This window comes from Vanessa atalanta, chromosome 23 (genome assembly GCF_905147765.1).
Source record: "Vanessa atalanta chromosome 23, ilVanAtal1.2, whole genome shotgun sequence".
NCBI classification, from domain to species: Eukaryota; Metazoa; Arthropoda; class Insecta; order Lepidoptera; family Nymphalidae; genus Vanessa; species Vanessa atalanta.
The window spans coordinates 2,495,944-2,518,770 of record NC_061893.1 but is presented as its reverse complement, the minus strand read 5'-3'; the positions used below and the strand labels follow the sequence as shown (position 1 = coordinate 2,518,770).

The following is a 22,827-nucleotide window of genomic DNA, read 5'->3' as shown; positions in this document are numbered from 1 at the left end:
ACCATTTACATTAATTCACACACGCATATAACCACTTAAATAAACGATAATTAAATATGTGAAACCACTACGAAATAGTTCAATCAATTAGTTATCTAAATAAGATCACACTAAACGCTCCTCACCACAAAAACAATAGCTTCCGCAACTCGCCATGTTAACCCGATACGCGTTGACAGTGACTTTCCCGCGCACAATATGTTATGTTTTTTTCAGAGGGGTTGGATACTTTGATACAAACAGCCAATTAACGTAGGGGCGGGTGGCGACTGCACTTAACAGGAGATAGTCATTTAGTCACCAACATTAGCCTGCAAGGGTTCGTCCTATCGAAAAATGTTAACTTTTTTAAATAGAGCGCTCGAATGTTGCCATGGCGCATGCTTTGACCGATACGTTTAATTTAATTAGTGCGAAGAGTTATTTTGTGTTACTGTGATTTTGTGATGTGTTTTAACATATATACTATTGAAAATTGTTGGATTATTTTGGATTGTTTTTCGAAAAAGGTAAGATATTTTCTTTTAACGTCTTGAAGCTAAAAGTAAGTGTGATCTGAAGAGAATAGCTATGTTCTTACGCGAAAAAAAAATCAATAAGTGACGGTAAATATTTTCAGCGTACATGCTAATTATAATTAAACCTTTGAATATTATTAAAGTAACGAGCCTCTTAAAAAATAATGTTATATTTTTAAAATACAATTGCCGTGCAGGACGAAGGTGCGCAAATATTTTTGGGAACGTGTAACCTCTCATGCGTGATAAATAAGCCAATTGCGCTTTTCTTTTGTAAGTTTAATTACTAATTGTAATTAAACTTGCAAATGCAAGAAAATAAATATATAATAAAATTAATAATCAAAATATATTTATTATAATGTTAGATATATTTCATGTGTACAATTCAAGACAGTTTTGTTGCCGCAGCAAACATTCTTTAGATTATTAGTTTTTTTATGAATGTAGTTTAAATGTAGTTTGCAAAGCGATTTGCACTCATGTGACGAACATTTTAATTATTATAGATAAAAATTATAAGTGCGACAAAAGTAACCTCAAATAAATAGAGAAACCTAGCAAATAACGAAACGAAATAATATATTAAAATTTTAATTAACATCGATCAGTTAAATAAATTACAAGTAAGTTTAAATTGATTGTAAAACATATCACAAAGAGGAAATCGCCAAAATTGTTTTCACGCCTTTGACCTTTAACCTCTACTCCAGGTTTAAGAAAATAAGAACTATTTTAAATTTTTATATTTAAATATTAAAATTCATAGGGCTTCTACCACTTATATTATAAATATATCTATAATATAATGTGAGGACAGACACATCAATATTCATCGTAAGATTTTACACGAAGAATAAATTTAAGAATATTAGTTTGGAACAATAATTTGTAAGATGATGTAAATGTTTTTTTCATTCATTATGAAGTCATATCAGTCATTATGAAGAAATAACACAGGAAGAGAAATTTGTATAAAGATTCATGGTTGTCGATATATATATTTTTAGAACCAGAAGTAGGAATTACTAAAAGAAAAAAAAACAAATAAGCTAACCTCTACAACAATGACCTTTAATTTACAATAACAATCAATTTACCACAAAAGATAAAAAAAACATTTAATTTACAAGACAAATAACCATCAACGCTACACAGTCAATCTGATAATCGCGATCCAATCTGTCTGCCGCCAAAAACTCCCGCCCTTTTTTTTTTTTTAAAAGTGTATTTGTTTGACTTGACGCAGATGTCGCTCGGCTAAGATGTTTATTCCAACACGGCCTCTCCTGACGGTGCGCCGTCCTCGGGCACCCACACTGTCTCTTGATTGCTGATTAGATTCGCAGAAGGCCCGGCTATAGCGACATCCACGATCTCATCGTCATCACAGGCATCTGTCGAAAAGAATTTATTAAAAATAAACGAAATAGAAAAATATTTACCTAATCTTTCATTCATCACACTTATGCGGCCCTCTTTCACTCAGCCATTATCTATTTCGTCAATCACACTAATTAAGCACGTGATAAACACACAAACATAAAACTTATTGGACAGAAACGCAAGTCCTTGGCAGAGGCAGTATTACGCGATGCCCATTTAACTTTACCTTTGGGCAGAGGCAGTATTACGCGATGCCTATTTTACTTTATCTTTGGGCAGAGGCAGTATTACGCGATGCCCATTTTATTTTACCTTTGGGCAGAGGCAGTATTACGCGATACCCAGTTTACTTTACCATTGGGCAGAGGCAGTATTACGCGATGCCCAGTTTACTTTACCTTTGGGCAGAGGCAGTATTACGCGATGCCCATGATATAGATCCATCAAGCAGAGGCAGTTTACGCAGTGCTCATATTTTGACATGATGAGATAACGCTTGGCACACTTTCAATCCTTGAGAACTTCGCTTTACATTACTGTTTTAACTGTCAGACTTTCATGGTTCGCCATCGTTTGCATTACACATAAACTCATAGCTGTAAAAAAAAAACGATTGAACTCACCCTCAAAGAACGATGCGCAACTTTCAGGGCACCATTCACCCTTCCAAGGTACCATGTATTGGGCCGCCGCTTGAGTGGTCTTGCCACGAGCACCACTTAGCAGTTTTAATTCATAGCGGCCACCTGGTAAAACTTTGATAACATGGTACGGGCCTCGCATCCCAGCGTCGAGTTTTCCGGTTGACTGCGAATATTTTATGACGAATGCACAGTCACCGACGTTAAACGTCTTCGGAGGTCGCCGGTCTTTGTTAACGTAAGAATCTTGGTTGTTGCGATTCTTCTCTAGCAGTTCGCCAGCTCGGCTTCTGCGCATCTCTCGCCAAGCTTCCCGAGAAGTGGATATGTTTTCAATTGCGACGTCTCGAATCAAGCTTCTAATCACGGGCGTGGTAGCTTCGATGCCAACTAACAGATTTAGGGCTGACAATTGTGTAGATTTCTGCCTGGTTATATTTAGCACAAGTTGAATTTTAGATAGAGACTCTGACCAAGACTTTTCACTAGTACTACTACCGACGCGTATCAAGTTCAGGACTGTACGGACGTATCTCTCAGCTTGACCATTCGAATGATGCATCCCGGGCGTCACATAATGTATGTCACACCCGAGTGCAGATATCCAACCGGTGAAGTCAGCGGCTTCGAACATACGTCCGCGGTCACACACAACCAGTTTCGGAACTCCGAACAGAGATATCGCATTGTCGAGGACGCGTTTAAGTTCACTGGTGTCCTGGCGATAAATGGGATAAAGCAAGCAGAATTTTGTAAAAGAGTCCACCAGAACGAACACAAATTTATACCCGTTAGATTCGGGCAAGGGGCCCAGGACGTCAACGTGGATAGTATCAAAAGGAACATCGGGCTTACGCCACGATATGATAGGTTGTCTGGGGGCTCTAGGAACCCGTTTCTTGGTAATGCAGATGAGACAATGCGAGGTATATTTCGCGACAAACTGCTTAAGGCCAGGGAACCAAAAGTGCTTCCTGATAAGGTCTAGTGTCTTATCAGTGCCAATATGCCCATGTTCGTCATGGAACACTCGTAAAAGACTTAGTCGGTGACCTTTGGGAATGTAGCACAAAAGTCGAGATTCCTCGCCGACTGGTGAGTACCGATAGTAAAGAAGGCCGTTACGGCTTTCATAGCGTCGTGAATCTAATTCACCTTCGCTTAACTTCCTAAGAAGGTCACGGGTTTCGTCATCAGCCGCCTGGGCCATCTGAGCCCAGTTGGCTGGTTTATCGATGTGATTAATGTGCACTGCTGGTGGATTCCTGCTTAAATAATCAGCGTGCGTCATCATTGCACCTTTTCTATACTGGATCGTAAAGTTAAAATCTTGCATAAAAATCCACCAACGAGCAACGCGCGGAAGCAGGTCCTTCTTTCGCTCGGTGGCCTTCAGAGCGTTGCAGTCGGTGACAATTTTAAACGGGATTCCAATTAAATGGTGCCTAAAATTTTGCAACGCCCTGACGACCGCCAGCGTCTCTAACTCATACGAATGATACCTGCTTTCAGCACCCTGTGTCACCTTGCTAAAATAAGCTACGACTCTCTTACTGCCATCATCCTGGACCTGCATCAGCACGGCCCCGTAGCCTGCGCTACTAGCATCCGTGTGAAGTTCAGTCTCTAAACGAGGATCAAATATTGCGAGTATCGGTTCACTAGTTAATGCTTTGATAACATATTGTCGAGCCGCTTCCTGCTCGGGGCCCCAATTAAATTTAGTGTCTTTTTTTTGTTAAGTGTGAGATACTAGCCGTCTTAGTCGCATACCCTTCAATGTACCGCCGAAAATATCCCGCTAGACCGAGGAACTGGCGAACCTGTTTAACATTACTTGGAACCGAAGTGTTTACCAATGCCTCAATCTTTCGGGGGCTCGGCCTAACCTGACCGTGTGCTATAATTCGCCCCAGGTACTCAACCTCAGATGTTAAAAAAGAACACTTTTTGAGGTTTATCGAAAATCCCGCTTCAGTGAGAGTTTGCAAAACTTCTTTTAGTAAGTTAATACCGTCCTGAACCGTTAAACTCATTAAAAGTACGTCATCAATGTAAATAAGGGTATCACTTCGATAAACTTTTTGAGGGTCTTTGTGATGATTCTCTGGTACACGGTGGGAGCATTACACAACCCAAAGGGCATTTTACGATATTCGTAGTGCCCTTCGGGTGTAACAAACCCTGTTAGGTGCCTTGACTCCTTGCTAATCAAAATCTGGTGGAACCCGGATGCCATATCGAGGCTCGAAAAGAATTTAGAGCTCCCAAGACGGTCTATGTGATCTTCAATCAACGGTAGGGGGTATCTGTCTTTAATGGTAATTCTATTAAGGGCCCGAAAGTCCACACACATTCTGTCCGTACCGTCTTTCTTTTTTACTAGAATAATGGGGCTCGCGTATTCAGATGTTGACTCCCTTATTATTCCCTTATGCAATAAGTCCGCAATCATTTCTCTAACTTTTAGTTTTTCTGGATAAGAAAGCCGATAAGGATGGTAAGTGACTGGTATTTCACTGGTAAGGCGTATTTTCATTTCACCCGTTTTTACAGTAGTAGTAGCAGTACCCGAAATTAAAAACGGCAAGAAATCTTTTAGTACGCTTATAAGGGAGTCAAAATCCTCACCGGACAGTGGTGTGTTTATATCATCAAGGGAATTTCGCGTTACCTTATTGACCCCTAGTACTGCCTGATCTAAAGACCGAGTCAGGAACTGCTTATCTTTGGTGCGGACAAACGTGACGCCATCCCTATTTAATACATCGGTTCCGATAATAACCGGCGTATTCATATATGATGACGGAACGATGATTAAATCTACCTCAAGCGAAATGTGACTAAACTCTAAGGTAAGCGTAACGAATTCGCGTGCGATAATTTGATCGCTACTGATACCCTTCAAGATACAGTAAGTCGGCTTACGTCTGCACGCGAAATGCTTAACGGCGTCTGATGATATAAGCGACACGTTTAAGGCGCCGCTGTCTATCAGTACATCAACCGGTATGCCCTGTATAACCGCGGCACTAATGTCGCTACAACGAGAAGCGACCGACAGTTCCTTACATAAATTAACTTTCCTCTGGTTATTATTCTCGGTCCTAGATTTCGCGAAACACTTATTTTCTTCATGACCTACTTTCTTGCAAAAAGTACATGTTACTTTAGAGTAACCGTCAGACGGTTTTCGCTTTTTAGGGCAGGTATACCGCGTGTGACCCGTGTTGTTACAGATGTAACACCTAATGTTAGAATTCTTCGAGTCACGCTTCCTAACCTCACTAGGCCTAACTCCACGGTTATCTATTTTAACATTGTGATTCGGTTTTACGTAAATAGCAAGGAATGAAACTAAAGTATCTACCGTCAGATTAGCGTTCATGGCGGCCGCCCTAATTTGTGCGTCAGTAATGCCACGAATTACGATTTCAACCCTTAGGTCCTCACTCAACCCATTAACTATTCGCAGTCGCAACAAGGAGCGGCGTGCGTATTCGGCGTACGTGGGAAACTGATCAGAAGTAGAGGTCATAACCTCAAAGAGAATATTTGCCCTGTTGATCCTTTTTGGGCAAAGAGACTTAAACTCCCTCTTGAAGTTCGACCACGACCGATCATTTGTTGTCCACTCGTCAAGCCAAACCCTCGCGTCCCCCTTCAAACAACCCGCAACTCGAGATAAACATTCTGACTCACCCCAGTAATTCGCAGATTTAGCACGTTCCACTTCATCACACCACACCTCAAAATTATGGATAGTCGGATCAAAATTAGACACATAATAATCACGTTGCTTATTGCGGGTAATCGAGAACAAAGCGTCAGCGAAAGTATGCGCTGATGAAAGTATTTCGTTATCATTCTGAGATGTGTTGGGCACGTTACGCGGAGGAGGCGTTTGCGAGATATTCGTTGTGTTTTCCTCAACCGCATTTAGCCTAGCTATGATTGTACTTAACGCCTGTTTCACCGAACTATCACGTTCAATACGGCGAGAGCGATGATGACGAGACCGAGAACGATGCCGACGCGACCCTCGTTTCGACCTACCGCGAGGTACTTCAACCGAATTTCTACGCGAACGCGACGTATTAGACATAGCAAAATAGATTGATGGTTATTTGCTAATATTGGTACCAAGTGGGCACAGGTGAATCCCACTTCTGATTTTAGAACCAGAAGTAGGAATTACTAAAAGAAAAAAAAACAAATAAGCTAACCTCTACAACAATGACCTTTAATTTACAATAACAATCAATTTACCACAAAAGATAAAAAAAACATTTAATTTACAAGACAAATAACCATCAACGCTACACAGTCAATCTGATAATCGCGATCCAATCTGTCTGCCGCCAAAAACTCCCGCCCTTTTTTTTTTTTTAAAAGTGTATTTGTTTGACTTGACGCAGATGTCGCTCGGCTAAGATGTTTATTCCAACAATATATATATCGACTTCATAATGACTAGTATTAAAGAAAAAAACATTTACATCATCTTACAAATTATTGGTCCAAACTAATATTCTTGTATAATAATTTTTATATATATATATATATATATATATATATATATATATATATATATATATATATATATATATATATATATATTTAAACTTATCTTGTACCTACCGCGAATTTTTATAGATATCTTTTTTCTTTAATGACAATTATTTTACTTATTTATTAGGGATATTAATTTTATAATTTCGAACCTTATTTCTACATTTAATGGAGAGTTTCGGTAGTAAGTTATTTTAGGTATTTTAGTAAATACATACATGAATTTGGTAAATTGATTTTAAAAACCTTATAATTTATAAAAATTATTAGTTAAAACACATTTTTTTTAGGATTTCTCCATGACTGGACTTCACACCCAAACCGCTAAACGGATTTTGATGCGGTTTCCTGTTCAACATATCGTTGAAACGAATTATTTTAATAGGTATTACAAAAGATTATAATTCGATTAATTTAAGACAAAATGATATATCATCTTTGATTTGGCGATCGGGTGTAAACCACATACTTCCACGCCTTCGTTTCCGATATACGTAAATGCCAAAATATTTTGAAAATCGATAATAATATATGTAGAGTTAATAGACTAGATAATATTAGAGCATTTTTAGCGTTTACCTAAAATAATACAAACTTGTTTTTCTTGATTTGCTAGGAAGAATGAAACTTTAAATCAGTCGACCTAATTTAGTTGGCGATAAAGTTGGTATCAATCAAAATCAAAATTTCGCGATTCTTTTCCGCCTTCACGAATCAGAGCTGGCAAATTTTAAGTCTCTATGTCTTAAGGAGTGTGATGATATAATCATACATATACATGCTAAGGATACAAATTAGATAATAAAAGTATACATTTACATAGTGAAATACAGAGTAAGACAATATTTTATAAGCCTTTTAATTAAAAATGAATACTTCATTAATTCTAATCTCTCTTGTCCAAAAATATTCGTTACTTGCTCCACGTCCAAGACATGTGTGTATGTACCATTTAAATATTATTTATAAGAAATTATTGTTAATAAATTATTAAAACTGTTGTATTTTATTATATTAGATCAGATAAATCGAAAGTAAAAATATACTTTATTCAAGTAGGCTTCTATAAGCACGTTTGAATCGTATTTTTACAAAATTCTATTAAAAGTAAACTAACTCTGGTTTAGAATGCAGAGAAGAACCGGCAAGAAATTCAGTATGTAATGATCTCAGTTTCAATTCACTACTTAACTTAAATATTATATAATAATTAGAATAATATCCATTCTATTTGCTGTTTACGTTAACAAAAAATGCCTGGTTTATAATTAAATACAGATTATTTTTATTTTGCGTCGTTTTAGCTGTTCTTAAAGTTTTCATTTCATATGATCTATGAATGAATTATTTATGAGAGCAAAATAGCCATTTTATGATTTTTTTTTAAAATGCCATTTTACTTAAAAACCATAACATATTAATTAGGAAACATTTGAACACACGTGTTTTATGAACAAGCTAATTTATAACATCAAACGACCATTGGATCCTTTATTATATTGCAATTTCAGTCCGAAGAAAAAATCTGAAATTTTTGAGGTGTTAACTGTAGATAGGTAAAGCTCTACATAGTTCTCTCAAGCTTAATAATCTTTTCAATACCTTCACAATAAAAATCAAGGATACTCTAAGTATTATAAAACTTTGAACTATATTTGTTATGGTACTTACATTAAAATTATGTCGAATTTGGTCTATTTTTGTAGTAACTAGTTCAATTAACAAACGCTTCCATAAATATACATTGAAAACAAATACTTCAACCGACCTAAAATCAACACAACATAACTACAGAAACGCAAATATATCAACATAGTTCACTAGTGAAACAATACATCGTCGTTAGACAAACTAGTTATAAATATGTATATCTAAAAGGTGTGGCCACATCTTACAGGGATGGCTAAACGTCGGAAGCTGTGATCCGCCCCTGCGCGGCGGCGTGCGCGATGGATTGCTACGTACCCAACAATCCGCAGTTCCTGGGCTGCTGCCACGGGCTCTGTTGCGACCCTCTGCAGCCTTGCTCGTGCGACCAGCTTAGAGAGCTACCGGAGGACTGCTGCCAGGTAAATAGATCTACACCCCGATTTAGATAAAGTCATACCATTTTTTTTTGCTAAATATTATTATTATATAACACCAATTTTTATTAAAATATTTGCCGAGTTGTGCTTAAGACGTTTCGTGAAGGATGATGCGTTAGTCGGCGTTGTAATTTCGCGTTTGCTCCATAAATTATTATGTAGAGCATTCCTTAATATATAACGATTTTTTGTTGTAGAATGTATAATCACGATGTTTAAAGTAAACTAAACTATTTTTAATCTGAAATATTTAGTTATGTGTTTATCTATACATATGAAGATATGTATTCATTTTCCTTGGTCACAACATAAAATCAGAACGAATGTAACGATTTAATTCATCGGATTTTTAATTTTCTAATACATTGTACTGCGCAGAAAATTGGAAATTTTTAGAAATTATTTAAGGGAAATGCTACTTAATAACGAGATCTCCGAAACTATTGATCTGATTGTCTTGTCATTTAACATGAAATCCTTTCGCAAAATCGAAGTTCACAAAGAATTATAATAAAGATTTTTAAAAAATTCAACTTTAATGGGAGAGATAACTTTGTATTAATTTCACCCCTACGATATCAGGGCGGAAGGCTTGTTGTAAATAAATGTTACATTAATAAATTATTCATTTAAATTAAGAGTAATCATTACCTGAGTACCTTACAGGATCTTTTGACTTCAGAGTTTAGAAATGAATACTCTTAAAAATATCGACCTTGACAGTAACTTGCTGAGCCGAATCAAAAGCTCGGAAACTTGGGAACGAAGTGATAGCTCTAAATAATCGATGACGAAAAACTAGTCTAAAAAAATACAAATTTTAAGTTATTTAGTAACAATAAAAAATGAGAAATTGAACGTTTTCTTCTCTTTAAGAAGACAGATGTTTTCTTTTGAGAAAATATGCAAATATTTTGCCAATATAACATAATTGTAAAAAATCAAAGCATGTTATAATAAAATTGATATTTAGTCTCTGTGACATACAAGAATAATATTAAATAATTCTTAATAGTTTTGATTATATTATCAACCTAAATATAACACGGGCCGACGGATGGACATATTCAACCTTCAGGGACTCTTACATCCAGCGATGCATTAAAGACCATGAAATCTTTTTCACCGCAAATGTGGGAAAAAACCACACCTGCACTTATATGTAAATCACACACAGACATCCCTTTAAATACACTCTTAAATCATATTTGTTTTAAAAACGAAACGAGAGACAAATGGTCTAAATAAAATGTATATGTCGCAGGCAACTAGCTTGATTAGCCATCCAATGAAACGCCTAGCCACTTTACTAAACGGCGCTGTCAACCAGCGGTCTGAATGACTATAAACCAATTCATCTTCCGTTCATATAGGGACTATCATGTAAATAAAAAGTGCCGCAGGCCATATGTTAGAAATTGTTGATAGGGAACCTAATTTTAAGGTTAGAATTACAAGATTTATTTTTGTCAATATCTCAGAAACGGAGCACAGAACTTTTAGCTTAGGGGTCAGACCTAACCTATCAATATAAATATTTTTATTTATATGAGAGTCCCCATTCTATGAATTGAAGATGTTTTGGCTGGTGTCATTCAGGCCGCTGGTAGAACAGCGCCCTTTAGTAAATCGTCTAGGCTGTCAAATATCAGTCTAATTTAACCAGTTGGCTGCGACATATATATCGTTATGCCATATAATTAAAATCATGTTGGCCGTACCGAGGAAAAATGCGAGAGCCCAAAATAAGCATAAACAAACATTTAAATATAGAAATACTAAAACTAATTTAGGCAAATCTGATCATTCATATCAGGGCTATAAAAACCTATAATTCCATTTTTGAACAAGGTGATATTGATATACTTATCAACTCTGAATTGAATTTTAAAAATAAATTAGGAAACATTTTTTACCATAACATTGTTTTCATGCCAATTTTATGTTTACCTTAAGAAGAAACAAATATGAATGAGGTATTCACATTTTAAGTTTATTGTACAATTTTTTTTTATATTATATTTTTGTGGTTTAAATATATAAATATTTACTTCATAATTTGTATAGTCTTTTTATTTATTTATTTATTTTTTTATTTATTTCCTCTTTAATAGGCACAGTAGTTTTTTTGTTGTTTTTACATGATCAGTTAGCCTGTAAGATCGATGTACATGGTAATATTTCTATTCTAAGGCTTGATGTATATATAAAATTAAATAGGTACTTGCATAGTGCCAGTAAAGCTCTCAGTCGATATGATCCCTTCTGAAATTTACAACAATCCTTATCATATTTCAGCCAATTACCCAAAACCTTTCATGAATTATACATCTCAACCTTTGTCATGAATCATTTCATCCATAGTGACAACCTTTGTCATGAATCATTTCATCCACAATGATAAGAAACTCGTTCGGTAGTTGCTGAGTTTATCGCGTTTAGACAGACAGGCAGAGATGCAACTATGTACCTATAATTACATTGTCTGCCTGTCAATTATGTATAATTATTGTACTAATTTCTAATGTTGTAAAATAAAAAAATGTTATCCTTACAGCAAGAAAACGAGAACTGCTGTCCAGATAATGGAGACGATCTAAACGCACTGAGCGATTCTATCGCCCCGTGCGACGTTGGACTCGGCGATGTGAGCGAACCGAACTGGCCCGCTGAGGACATGGGCTCCTTCTCCCTACCTCCCCTTGAACTGGATCCGCTGCCTTCACTCTTCCCCTTTTCACCGTGCTCTGGTTATAAGTGAGTATTCTCTGTGAACATAATTTAATTTATAGTTAAAATGTACTTTGATTCGAATATGAAATTGAATTTTGATTCGACAAAATCATTAAAACTTAAAGCTACCGTTCGAAATCCGTTCGAAAAATCGATTCTACAGAGAAGAACCATATAAATCTTAATAGTTATAGTTTTTTACACGGACTATAAATTAATGAATTAAATTTTATGCATCATGCATGAGAATCAACGGAAAGGTACTTCCAGGTTTTCTATCATGATTCTTTATCAAATTTCTCCTGAGAGACTTCCGCACTCTGAGGGTAGTATATAGCATACAAACACACACACATGTGTACATAAAAACAGGTTGTCTCTATTCATTCACTCTTTATATAATAACCCAATGTGAAATCCAACACGATTGGAAAGAGTTCAGAAGCAAGATCAACTTTGCTTTCACCGGCTGCCATCCTCCTATGGAATGTTTGAAATGGAAAACAAGGGGCCAACTCACGCATCCACGGCTATCTTTTCAATATCGAGATGTGGCAGAGATGAGCCGAGGTCGCCTTCGTCGTCTCCGCCGAACGGGATCGAACTCCCTAACCAAACCTAACTAGTCTCTAGACCAACCAGACAGGATTTAATATGAATCGTGATCTTTTGGTTTTAGTTTGAATGCCTGTAGTTGTGGCAAACGTAATTAACTAATATTTGCACATTAATCAAGCAATCAAAATTATTTTAAATTTGCCTTTTAAAGTAATCGTCTAGGAAACTTGAATTTCTTGAATGTTTTGTTTTGTTTATGATTACGGGCCATTGGTTTATATTACGGAAAAAAGGTTTCACGTCGAGCAAATCGGGCAGCACTAATGTTCTTTACGATTGTTCGTTTCTAAAAAAAAAGCTTCGTTACAGTTTTGATACATTATAGATTAAACCAGTTTAAACGCAGAAAATATCATTGAACAGGAAAGTATTATATTACAAAACTACAAAACGTAGAATTTAAATTTAGTAAATGATCCTCTCAATGACGTTTATTTTTACAACTAAAATGACTAGAAATTGTGTTATCCTGACTGTTTTTAGCTACGGGGAGCATTCTCAGACTAACTGTGCAGGACATATTATATAAGGCACAAGTGTCTGTCTGACACGAGTGACGTCTATTACTTTACTTTCATAATCGGAAACGCAATTCCAGCACTATTGAAAATATTTTGAACTCAAGACCACCGGCTTTTTAAATATTGTCTGAATCACGGAACATGAAATCTGCCAACTCCAGTCTTCAGACTGTTACTAGCATTTTCTCTATAAAAAACCCTATGACTATTAGTAGATAACTGTTAGTTGACTACTAGTAGGCTAGTATTGAAGAGATGCACTTGGTTCGAGAAATACTCACATCGGAATGACCGCGTGCGTGAAGTGCAAAATGTAGCGCGCGTAAATTCGTATGCGAAACCGAACATAAAACGTACTAAGGAACTACTTTATAATTCTAATTTAATAAATATTGCTAAGTTATAACGATTATATTCTAAGTCGAAGGTCTCTTTGAAACATATATTCAGTAGTGCATTTATGAAGTGATTTTAACACTGGCCCTTGATGACTTTGGATGTACGACACGACGTTTTAGCAACGATGACGTTAAAATAGAAGAAAAAAATACAAATACGTATTTTTATGCTGGTTATCTTCTCATGTCTTTTCCATAAAGGATATTAATTGATCTACATCAATGTCGATCAATATTTAACTAAAGACGTCACAAATACATCACAATTTATCTTGCACATATTAGATTTCAACGACGTATCGTCATCGCAATGACATGTTACGATTGGATGTCGCAACGTGTGTCTTTGTTTTGACATTAAATCTAAATAAAAAATGATTATGACTATCGTTGACAATCTTTTTTATTAGCTATTTAATTGTTGTGTATGATAGGTGTAAAAATACTTTATTTTATATATAGTATTTAAATACGTACCTAATTCGTTTGTGTACAAAAGGTAAAGAATACAGTAACATTTCTACTAGTGATTTTAAAGAAGTAACTAACAGCTTTGAAATAAAATTATCGACTCCTGTCTATTCTTTCTAATATTAAAAACTGTATGCTAATTTTTTTTCTCGATCATTTACATTTACTTACCGGTGGTAGTTTTAATTTTGACTCTACTTAATTAATTCATTATAGATTGAATAATACTTTCGGTAGTGAAAAATTAATTACGAAATTTGATAAAAATGAAAATTAATGTATAAATGTACTTAATTAAATATTATATTATTTTGAAGCAAAAAAGTACATTATTGTTTTATTATATTAAAATTAAAAGTTATAATTTTTATGTCACGTGACCTAAACAGGAGCCACCATGGTGTGACGTCATATAGGCAAAAACTGTTAGTTCGGTGTAATCAGCTATACTATATTCCCACCATAACAGGAAAAAAGCTAAATTTTGACGGCAAATTGACGCGATATCAATGGTGGAAAGCTTGAAATTGTTGAGATCTATAATATTCACTATGGATTTGCGAAAAAATGGCGTCTTAAACGTCGGCGAAACTATTATCGGAATTTTGAAAGTAAAATGAAAGTTAATATAAGTAGTTAAATACAATAGTGTTGTAATATAAATAAAGATACATTAATCATAAACTCTTAGTGTACAATATATGTAGCTGAATTATTAGCGAATCGTATGAAATACGTAAATCTAAGATTTTTTTTTCTTTTTTTCTACTTCCATTAGAATAGGCTATAGGTAGATAATTGTAGATAATGTTACCATCAACTTTATTCATACATATACGGGGAAAAGGGCTAAGTATTGTTAGATTTTAATTAAGATGTTTTACTAATATGGAAATAATCCTCACATAAATACAATCGACTTTTAGTTAATAAGGATCTCGATGTGCGAGTTCCAACCAAACATTCCTCATGCCGATATAAATTGGCACTTTGATAAATAACTTTTCTAGAGTTTTAATGTTGGTATTTGCTCAATCAGATTATAATAAGGTACCTTTCCAAAATACACCAAATACTTAAAGCTGTTAACGTTGAATGAGTGCCGGTTGTACTTACACGACTGTTGTTTTTACCAATGTGACGTCATTTGAATGACTGACAGCGTTTTTGTGGTAATAAAGAGAGCGTGTTTATTTTGCCGAAATATATTTTTTTATATCTTTTATTAAGAAAATAAACATTTTGAAGTTCATTTTCAAACATAGTAGAATACCCTATTAAGAAAATAATTTGAATTTCCGGTATAAATTAATATACTTATACACATGAAACTTGTAATAAATATGAGGAAGTAATAAATTAACATGTTGAGTTTGTAACTAAATTAAAATGGCTCCCTCCTGAAAGCTTTAGTGAAATATTCCTTACAGCAGGAACAACGGGGGAGAATGCAGGGAACGGGGAGGTGGGGAAGCGGCGGACGTCCTCCTCTCCTTAAAACACGCCGTCGTCCATGGCGACTGCGCGGCAGACGCCGTTCACCCACAGGTATCTCTTTCACTCTCGTATATATCTTACCCGTGCAAGTGAGATAAATATACATTTGGTCGTTACCTCTGCTTGGGTAGACAAGGGTGAATAGGATAATTCAAAGGGGCGGTTATGGAATTCTCGTAATTAATATAGAGGATTAATGTCATTTCTATAGGAATACTTATATGAGTATTTGCGTTACGGTGAGTTGATTACAATGGTTATATGCGTTTTCAATATTCGTCCTTACTCTCTATACTATTAGCTTCATTTTTCATTGCAGTTACGAATAACTTTTGACTTTTAGAAGGCTTCATATCGTATTTTGAAAGCAGATTTATCTGACGGAAAATTATTAAAGCGGTTGAAACGGCACGTGAAATCGATTTTGTTTTTTGCAGTTGCAAATTGACACTTGTAAACATTTATTAGCACTTTATGTTTTACACACTTAACTATGGCAAGACTAATAAAATAGTTTGTTTTATTTTATTTTCCAAACAATTACCACGATTAAATAATCTGACGGATTAATTAAGTTCGATATTTAAAAAGTTTTACACGAATTTTATTAACTTGTTTAACAGCTTACAGCCGTTACAACTGGCTCATAAGAACACTTCATCAAACTCAAATAATATATTCGTTTTAAAATATATTTTACAAAACTAGAATTTTGAAACACAAGTGCATGCGTTTGCGATACTGCCTATACAATGTATAATTTTAAATTCCCATTCCCATATAACATGTTGTTTGTCATTGCGTTCTAAAATTAAAAAAAAAAAGTTTTATCTTATTAGATTGATTATCTGTGATTAATGCAATTCTTGGGACTATGTATCTATTAAAAACAATGAGCAAAATTAGTTTTGATAGTTTGTCGTAGTTTTTCCTGCTTATATTAAATTCCACGCCTTCAACCCGTCGTTCATCGGTTATTCATAGGTAGATGCTTAGGTATTAGCAACACCAACGGATTCAATTATATGAACAAGTAGAGAGTTCTTTTCTCCTACATTAAGCGGCTATAGGTACATTAATCCTAGCCGGCAATGGCCGCTGTAGAAAATAGGTACAGAAAAAATACAAAGCCGCAGTTTTATTTTAAATCAAAATTATTTTCGATTCTTTCGAAATGGACTGTGTCTTGTTACTACAAGTCTTTATAAATTATATATATTTTTCTAGTTTTATCTGAGATACTATAATTAAAACTGTTTCTAGATGGTGGTAAACAGTGGTGGAGGGTACCCGTACTATGAGCACTACAGTGGTACCCCCCTTTTTCCCACCATGAGTGTCAACGTCTCCATGAATATGACGATGCATGGCTGTCCAGCGGACCAACTGTGTTCTCAAGTAAGATAAAAATTCTTGAATAGCATTTTATGAGTATTTTTACCTTTATCACTCATCAGATATTCTGCGGCCAAAGAGCAATACTAAGTATTTTTGCGTCACGGTTTGAAGGGTGAGTAAACCAGTGTAAGTACAGGTACAAGGGACATAACACCTTAGTTCCAAAAGTTGGTGTCGCACTACGTAAGAAATAGTCAAAAAGTACCAATGTATATTGGCAATAGTGATGACTACCATCAGGTAGCCCATTTGCCAGTCCGTCAGTATTTGACACAAAAAACAAAAAAAAAATAGAATATACGCATATTTATAAACTATATATGTAGAAGGGAAATACCACTCACATATTAATCACGAAATCTCAGAAACATAATACCTACAAACTTGAAATAAGGCAGGTGGATTCCTTATAGGGTGTAGACATCGATTTTATGAAACTCCACCCCTAAGGAAGTAAAACGGGGGTTGGAAGTTTGTAAGTCCTATGTTATTGAAGTAAGTGACTTGAAATTTAAAAAGTATGCTCTATAGATGGTATGGAAGTGTACTGATAATGTATCTTTAGAAACAGGGCCGGATCTACCATATGGCTTTTTGGGCTTCAGCCCAGGGCCCCGTGGATTCAAGGGGATCCCAGCTAAGTCAAGTCAAAGTCAAAAATAGGCTATAATGCGAAAGAATCGATAACTTTATTAAATTAAACAGATCGTATGGTTTGCATCTCTGCGAGTCCTGCAATTAATCAAACCTATTCAATTAATGAGATTATAATGAGAAATGATTTATTATAACAATAAAAAGTATTTTAGCGTGGACCTTGCGGATGGAGTCGTACATAATATGAATAAATATTCATTTGTACATAAGCAGATAAAATCTGGATCAGTTGAACCGATTATCCAAAATTAATGTTTTATTTTATTTCAGTAACAATAAAACTCTTACAGTTACAAACTGAAATAACTGCGGATAAATCCGCTGGCACAGCTAGTCAACTATATAGCCAAATTGTTATGATTTTGTTAGTTATTAAAATTAATTGATTATTTTACAAAGCCTCTATTATAAGACTTAAGTCCATGTTAAAGTTAACCTAAATATACCAGAAATTTTAAAAGTCATCTGAGTGAACTCGTTTTCGAAAGGAGAGAATAATATGATGTTAAAATCAAAACATTCTTTATTAAAATAGACTACTAGAAATAGGTCAAGTTAAAAATTACTCTGACATCTTATAATAGAAACGAATACAGTGCCCCAAAGAAGGATTTATTAACTTTGCGAAGTCGGAAAATAGGTTTTATTAGTTTAACTTTCATCCTCGTGTTTATACAATGATCCTCCACCCACCTTAATAAAAATATCCCGAAGGGAGTTTCGAGCTCCAAGAATGTAACAAATCTAAACTATAATTATAGGTAGGTAATTTATTATATTAAGGCCTAATGCATTAAAAAAAAATACCATCCCAACTCGGTTTTTAAAATTTTACGATCGAGTGTCAAATTTGTTCCTCGTGAAATAGCTACGCCATAAGCAGAAGTAAACGAAATCAAAACACATTATGCTCCATGTCCTGCTTTTAATAACTTATTAACTGATGACTTAATGGAAAATGGTTAAAAAAAAAAAAAAAGAAAATATATCCCGCTGAGTTTCTTTCGCCGGTTCTTCTCAGGTCCGAGGTGCTAAATTCCGAACCGGTGGTAGATTTTTGACAATCAATAAGCAAGTGTAAAAACTTCTATATTGAATAAAGATTTTTGACTTTTGACTTTGACTTTGACTTAAAATGGTAATTCATTCATCATAACCTTCAGTAGAATTTACTTTCCGAACCTGTGGTAGGTAAACATTTTATTCAACACTGTAATACGATGATTCAAAAGTGAGAGTTATGAGTCTACATAAATAAAAAATATTTTCATTTTGATTTATATGTACGTGGGTAATTAAAAGCCAGTGGTGGTTACGTCCTTTTTAAATTACAATAGGTATCAGTCATAATATAGATAGCTTTACCTTTTACTTACCCTTTATACATATAATATATAACAATTACCTTGTTAACAGGTACAATGGAATCAAAATACCGCAGCCCCATCCGTGAACGTCGTATACCCCCAAACACAAAACGTCATCCCCACTTCTTATCCGTCGGCCACGTACTCATTCACGGCAGACTTTAGAACTCCAAACCAATCAGATCCATTAATAACGGCAACATCAACATTCAAACCGTTACAGTTACAAAACGCCCAAAAGCCAAATCCAAATTATCTATTCCAACAAAAGCCAAATTTCTCAAATCAGAAAAATATGGGGCAAGTTTTGAAACGTTCGCCATCGAAGATGTACATGCAGGAGAGTCCGAAGGAGCAAATGAGTAATAATGGTTATATATTGAACCACCAAGGGCCCATGCATCAAGATTATGGATACACAACGTGTGTTAACGCGTCGGGAAAAGTTCAGGTAGGACGAATTAGATTATCCATTATAAACATAAATTTATAAAATTAATGAGTCTCGTCTTTTTGAGCTTTTATCATGAATACTAATAATGTTTTTCATCTAAGTGACTTTAATCAGGAATTGACCTTGTATTGTCATTGTATTTTTGGCATAGGTCGGTGCTCTAAGTGGATGTTCGGAGGATGATGAACAGAAACCGAATTTGTGTAGAATATGTGGCAAAACCTACGCAAGACCGAGCACTCTTAAGACTCATCTCCGTACGCACTCAGGTGAACGACCTTACAGATGCGGAGACTGCAATAAGAGTTTTTCGCAAGCAGCTAATCTGACTGCGCATGTTCGTACACACACAGGACAGAAACCTTTTAGGTGATTGATTGGTTTAAAATATATAGTAATAATATTAAAAAAAAAATGCAAATTCATCAGCTATGTGATCAGTTATAATGTTGAAAACGGACTTATAAAGTTACACCAAGAAACTAATAACAATTTACAAAGAACTATATGTATCGCTTCTGAAAGTGTTGAGATCTGATCTGAGACTATTAATAATAACAAAGTTGAAGGTTAATTATATCGTATTCAAGCAGTATTTTGTATACTAATATTTAGGAAAATGTAATTCATTAATTGGCAGTCGTGATGTATTTTTGATCATATTTACAGGTGCCCGATATGTGATAGGCGGTTTAGTCAAAGTTCTAGTGTTACGACGCATATGAGGACACACTCAGGAGAACGACCATATCAGTAAGTTACTCGATACAAAGACAATTAAATACAGACCATAAAATATGTCCCCATACTAGGCAAACACCTTCTCTCCGGCGAGCGGGAGGTTTTGAGCTAATACCACCACGCTATTCCATATTAGTAGATATATAGACATTTGGTAGATTTACTGCGGACGACAATAATAATTTTAAGTACAAGAAAACTCAATTATGCTCGTGGTTAAAGTGTAAAAGTAATAGTTTCAGTTGGAACTTAGTCTGTTTAACCAAGGCCGGACCCTTAAGGATATTTAACAGGAATATAAGTTTAGGGGGCAATAGGCTAACATTAGGCCGAGATGGCCCAGTGGTTAGAACGCGTGAATCTTAACCGATGATTTCGGGTTCAAACCCAGGCAGGCACCACTGAAATTTCATGTGCTTAATTTGTGTTTATAATTCATCTCGTGCTCGGCGGTGAAGGAAAACATCGTGAGGAAACCTGCATGTGTCTAATTTCAACGAAATTCGGCCACATGTGTATTCCGCCAACCCGCATTGGAGCAGCGTGGTGGAATATGCTCCAAACCTTCTCCTCAAAGGGAGAGGAGGCCTTTATCCCAGCAGTGGGACATTTACGGGCTGCTAATGCTAATATGCTAGGCTAACACTACCTAGGGGCCCACCTAAGACATATCTGAACGTAGACTTGAATTAAAATAATTGAATGGGTTTGATTAATTGCAGGACTCGCAGGCCTGCAAACCATACGATCTGTTTAATTTAATAAAGTTATGGATTATTTCGCATTATTGTCTATTTTTGAATTTGACTTGACTTAGCTAGGGCCCCCTTGAATTCACGGGGCTGAAGCCCAAAAAGCCATATGGTAGATCCGGCCCTGTATTTAACGTGTCTAATATTTTAGTGTTCTGCTTAATAATATTATACAAGAATCTTTATCATTACTAGTAGTACATTACTTGCAAAATATACCTCTACTTACTCGTATATACTTTTTAGCTACCTCCTATCTACCTTTGCTGAACAATTTTGGTTATAACTTGTAATACCTTCTATTTTTTCAGATGTCGCTCTTGCAAAAAGGCGTTTTCAGACAGTTCTACGCTAACTAAGCATTTGAGAATACATTCGGGGGAAAAACCTTATCAGTGTAAATTATGTCTACTTAGGTTTGTATAAATTAATTTTGATGTTTATATTTTTTCTTTATTTATGTAGAAAATAATGCTATATGAATTTGATAAAAAACAAAGTCTTAAAAAATAAATATAGCAGACGATTTAGAAATTTCACTTGACTTTCGAAATCGAACCTAGCTCAATACATTTACGTAATTGTTTGAAATATAAATTGAAATAAGTTTATTCTCCTTTAACCTTTAATAATTACTGTTCTATTAAAAGTTTATTTTCAATTAGAATGAGAAGCCAGACAAACAAATGAGTTATCTGGTAAATGATCAACTCTGTAATAAATATAATAATTAATTAGCATAATAATACTAAGTATTGATGTTTGGTGGAAGAATAAATACGTATAAATGGATAAAAGGTGATATAGCCTATTCCAATGGAAGTAGAAAAAAAATAAACAAACCTTAGATTTACGTATTTCATGCGATTTGCTAATAACACAGCGATATTACGCACTACTAAGAGTTTATGATTTATTTATCTTTATTTTTAATGTATAACTACTTATTTCCACTTTAATTTTACTTCCAAAATTCCGTGGATAATATTGTCGACGTTAAAAATGCAATTTTCCCCAAATCCATAGTAAATATCATATACATTAATCAAGCTCTCGACCAATGATGTCGCGTCAATTTGCTGTCAAATGTTGGCTTTTTCCTGTTATGGTTGGAATAGAGTATACCTACCCAGATTATCTTATAAAACTATCTACTGTAATCTCTTTTTCAGATTCTCACAATCAGGTAACTTGAATAGGCACATGCGTGTACACGGAAACATGTCTGGTGGAATGCTCGGCTGACACATGTAGCATTACACTCTGCCACGGTTTTAAGCAAATACTTGATATTCAATCGTGGAAGAATTATGGAAGATACTAATGTCACGAAAGCATTTATTTGACGTCAAAAAGTGGTTTATCCTAGTTTGAGTAATTAAATACTAAAATTTTCTAGGTCTATCAATTGACTAATCGCATGGCAACACAACGTTTTATAATATATTATTAAAGGTTATTGTAATAGATAAAAAAAAATCTATACCTCTTAGTCTTATTTCATTTTTAAAGTCGTGAAATAAAAAGAGATTCTGTATCTTTTGTTAGTTAACACTGGCGAAATATAAAATAGATTTTCTTTTAATTCAATGTTCTAAACATAGCTCAGTTGCCCTACTAGCTGCAAAAATGTATATAGTTTAAAAGCAATGTAAATACTTAGCTTTAAGTGTATTTATTACAATATTCTAGTCACTTAAAAGTTTGAATTTTAGCGCACCGATTCAGGGATTGTAATTAATTTTCTATATTATATAAATAGTATTTAAGACTAAAATATCTGTGGATAAACTAAAATTATATGCCAAAATAATCAGTATTATAATAGTTTAACAATTATAAATAGATGGATGTAAAATTCAAGAAATAAACTAAGTTTATTTGTAAATAATAAATAAAAGGCATTTCTATAATCGAATTAAGTTTTTTAAATTTCAATAACAACCTGTAAATTTCCTAAGACTACGCAAATGTGAAATTTCTTTTTCTGTTTAAAGAGGTATGGAGCTACTTTCA

At 34.7% G+C, this 22,827-nt stretch overlaps 2 protein-coding genes across 3 annotated transcripts; one reads left to right on the top strand and one right to left on the bottom strand.

Annotated features, from left to right (window-relative positions):
• The first annotated feature begins 447 nt into the window (after positions 1–447).
• On the top strand, positions 448–22,585 carry LOC125073185 (protein glass). Of its 2 annotated transcripts, none has more exons than XM_047683910.1 (10): positions 448–509; positions 9,015–9,186; positions 11,762–11,961; positions 15,379–15,493; positions 16,706–16,840; positions 18,914–19,315; positions 19,470–19,687; positions 19,988–20,071; positions 21,123–21,227; positions 21,984–22,585. In XM_047683910.1, exons 2-10 carry the CDS (start codon positions 9,067–9,069, stop codon positions 22,054–22,056), a joined length of 1,452 nt encoding a protein of 483 aa, XP_047539866.1. In that variant the 5' UTR covers positions 448–509; positions 9,015–9,066; the 3' UTR covers positions 22,057–22,585. The 2 variants fall into 2 exon arrangements, with proteins under 2 accessions (XP_047539866.1, XP_047539865.1); XM_047683909.1 differs by having other exon boundaries at positions 15,376–15,493; positions 21,984–22,584.
• LOC125073186 lies at positions 1,689–3,011 on the bottom strand. The gene is made up of 2 exons (XM_047683911.1): positions 2,528–3,011; positions 1,689–1,915 (listed from the first exon to the last, which is right to left on the bottom strand). Exons 1-2 carry the CDS (start codon positions 2,841–2,843, stop codon positions 1,788–1,790), a joined length of 444 nt encoding a protein of 147 aa, XP_047539867.1. The 5' UTR covers positions 2,844–3,011; the 3' UTR covers positions 1,689–1,787.
• Positions 22,586–22,827: the final 242 nt, after the last annotated feature.